General features: G+C 37.0%; 1 protein-coding gene across 1 annotated transcript in view; it reads left to right on the forward strand.

Moving 5' to 3' along the window:
- The window catches only part of LOC106962579 (glutamate receptor ionotropic, NMDA 2A-like), a 134,202-nt gene that overhangs the window by 123,575 nt on the left and 6,897 nt on the right, over nucleotides 1-3,730 (forward strand). The window contains exon 16 of the mRNA XM_015057072.1: nucleotides 1,255-1,438. Within this exon, the coding sequence (XP_014912558.1) occupies nucleotides 1,255-1,438 (184 nt within the window). The remainder of the gene's footprint in view (nucleotides 1-1,254; nucleotides 1,439-3,730) is intronic.

The following is a 3,730-nucleotide window of genomic DNA, read 5'->3' on the forward strand; positions in this document are numbered from 1 at the left end:
CTCCCCACAATAGTGAGGAATAGAGCGTAAATGGAAAAGTCACTACCTCATGTAGGACCAAACCACATCCAACTGGTCAGAGCGCAACGTGCCAATGGAAAAGTGCCTTTAGTTTTTTCCCTGGTTTAACACCCTGATAGTGACTGTGATAGGCAGAGGCCTGCTAACAAGCCACCATTTAGTTCACGTCTGTTGAACCAAACATGCAGGATCCTGGCCCTTGAGGACTCACTTTGGACACTGGTGGCCTAAATAAAGGCTTTCAGTTGCTGCCATGTGATTGGATGAATTGCTATTTGAGTCAAAAGTAGCAAGTCTATATTTAACAAGAAAGGGAAAAGATGAATTAATGGAACATTTATACCATGGAGAAAGCAATAAAATCTAAAATAAATTATTTTCTATCTTTTATTTTCTTTCATATTACATTTTTTTACATAGTTTTTACTGACCTGAAAAAAATACTTTTCTTTCTCAAATTCCAGACTTTTACAGGCTGCAGAAACTTTGCAGAAGGCCTGTTTTCTCCATCCTCTCGCTCTCTCTCTCTCTCTCTCACACACACACACACACACATTCACAAGCAGGTCTACCAAGTTAAAAATGGTTAAATGTATGCAAGTCCCATAAGCTGATGAAACCACAGATGGACTGGTTGAGGCACAGGCATACAAACCTTAATGTACGCACAAAACACAAATGGGCACAGTAAGAACGACCACTTTTACATTATTCATATTTGATGCCTCTGTCTCAGGCAGGGCTTTTATTCCAGACGAGCAGCATTTCACACATTAAGAGTCTTACAAAAAACGTGTTCAATGTGTCTCCAAGTGTGTGTCTGTCTCAGCGTGCACATGCTGCTTGAGCAGAGGTGCTGGAGGTTAAGTGACTGTAGGAAGAACATTTTCTTGCACTCAGAGACCCCCTCCAGTGACATCATCCCCTAGATTTAGTTATCAAGCACCGCTGAAAGTAATTCATCTAAAAAAGTGGTGATTATCTCCCTTTGCCATGCTATAAAATATAATTAGGTTAAGGTCTCCAGTAAACCCTCTTAAAAACAAAGTAGGGGTCTCTATTACTTGTCTTTGCAAGGAAATGAATCCTGTGCTTATTTGAACTTTCTTTGGATAAAGTCACTGATTTAGGAATCACCTTTACTTTTCAATTATCTCTATCTCAGTCAGGCTCTGTCTCTAATTTCCTCACCTGCCATTTTCTCTTTAATTTCCTGTCCTGTGCTCATCTCAGGGTATATGGAGCTGTATCCACGGCGTTCACATTGACATGAAGAAGAAGGCGCCTGAGCTGGACTTCAGTCCTCAAGCCAACATGCTGCACTTGCTCAAATCTGCCAAGTCCATCGCAATGTCATCACCCAAACGCAACACTGTCCTCCTACAACCCAGCATCCTAGACATGATGTCAGGCAAAGGTACTGTACCACTCTTACATGCAGTGTCTTGCAAACGGAAGTTGTTGTTTTTTTTTACATTTTGTCCCATTAAATCCTCAACTTCAGTTTCTTTTTTTAATTTAAATGTGATAGAACACAAAGTAGCACATAATAAAAAAAAAATAATGCACTGCATTCAAAACATGTAATATATAATAAATTGTATGCATTTGAATTCTGTTTCAATAGAGAATTATTCTACATACAACAGTTGCTCATTCTTTTCTTAAAAGCTCCACCTCAGAAAGACTGACTGGAATGCATCTATAAACATCAGTTTTCAAGTTTTGCCAAAGATTCTTCTCTTGGACTGATTTTTCGGTGATTCTAACATATGAATATGCATTAGTCTAAACTTTGCAGCTGTGGCCGTGTGGTCAGGGTGGTTGTCCTACTCAGCTGCACAGTTCTTTGAACCAAAACTATGCTGTCTTTAAAACTGCTCTGTCATGGTTTGTAGGTGAAAGTCGGACCCAAAAGCAGAAGAGGCTGCTGCAGTGAGTTGATGAGTTGTTTAATGGAAAATAGTAAAGTAAGAACTTGGAAACAAAACAGGCACTGTGTTACATGCAGGTGACGGGCTGCATCACCTGCACTGGTGAAGGAGGAGGAGAGGCTGTTAGACACTGGGAGGTTGATTGCTGGAACAATGGACTGGGACTAATTACTAACAAGGTGCAGCTGTGAGAAAAGCAAAGAAGAGAGAGAGGGAGCAGGGGAGCTGCTGGGAAAGACTGATCAAAAGAGAAAGACTGAAACTTTACTTTTCAGAAAGTAAAATTTCAGTCTCATGATAATGAATAAACAATAAGGTACAAAAGCAGACACAAAATAACCCTGGACCCTGACATGTACAGCATTTTTTATGCTGTAAATTTGACCTGTCTCCTATCTCATATTTTTCATTGCTATATTTTACATTGTGCAAATTTGCCTGCTTCTGTTTCTCACTTTGCTGGCAGTACACTTGATTTTCCCCACTGAGGGACAATAAACATTATTTGTGTTCTGTTGTAATGTCTTGCTAACAGGTGAATCTCTGCCCTGTTTATGAGGTAGGTTCCATCAACTCTGAACAGTTTCTCCATCCCTCCTGAAAAAAAAGCATCTCCACAGTATGATGCTGCCGCCACCTTGCTCCCTTATGGGAATATTTATTTATTTATATTTTAACCTTTATTTAACCAGACAGATCCCATTCAGATCAACAACTTCCTTTTCAAGGGAGACCTGGCCAAGATAGACAGCAACAAATGTTAACTACTGTTGCATAAATTACAGTCAAACAGAAGAAAATCACATTAAAATCTCTTTAAAATTCAAAGTAATCTAAATAAAACCATTTTGTGTCCTGGAATTGGCCATGAAGGCCTTATATTTTTGATTAAACAGTTGTTTTCAGTTTAGTGTTGTAGTGTGGCAGAAAAATGACAGAACTGTAATGTGCAGCTCTAAGAGTTGCCATGTAAAGAAATTTCTCCCACCTGACCCTGTTTTATCAACCTCACAACTTTATTATGACAGTTTGATTGTTCATGCTTTGAACAGATGTCTGATCTCTGAGGCCTTCACAGAACATTTGGATTTCACAAAAATAATAAATTGCTCTATTGCTCTTGTAACTTAAAAAATTGGGTAACACTTTATTTGAAGGGGGGTGAATAAGACTGACATGACACTGTCATAAACATGACATAACACCTGTCATGAACATGAATAAGCCTTCATGAATATTTATGACTGTTGTCATAAAGCGTCATTTGGTAAATTATGACACTTTTAATACAAAGTTGACATGATTCAAAATGCCGTTGTTATGACAACTTGACATTAACCAAGAAATCATTACTGATATAAATTTGTTATAAAAGTATTACTGATTGCACTTTAAAAATTAGGTAACTTTATTTTATTAAAGGTAAAGTTTAAACAGTAATGATTTCTTGGTTAATGTCAAGTTGTCATAACAAAGACATTTTAAATAATGTCAACTTTGTATTAAAAGTGTCATAATTTACCGAATGACGCTTTATGACAACAGTCATAAATATTCATGAAGGCTTATTCATGTTCATGACATGTGATATGTCATGTTTATGAAAGTGTCATGACAGTCTTATTCACCCCCCTTCAAATAAAGTGTTACCAAAAATTGGTTGTACTGGGTTTATATGGATTATATGGATTTATCAGTGACAGCAATTTTTCTTATTTTTCTTTTTTTTTTTTTTTTTTTTTTTTTTTTTTTTTTAAAAAAAAAAAAATTTTTCC

This window comes from Poecilia latipinna, unplaced genomic scaffold (assembly GCF_001443285.1).
Source record: "Poecilia latipinna isolate Pla-1442-1.1 unplaced genomic scaffold, P_latipinna-1.0 Scaffold1433, whole genome shotgun sequence".
Classification (NCBI taxonomy): Eukaryota; Metazoa; Chordata; class Actinopteri; order Cyprinodontiformes; family Poeciliidae; genus Poecilia; species Poecilia latipinna.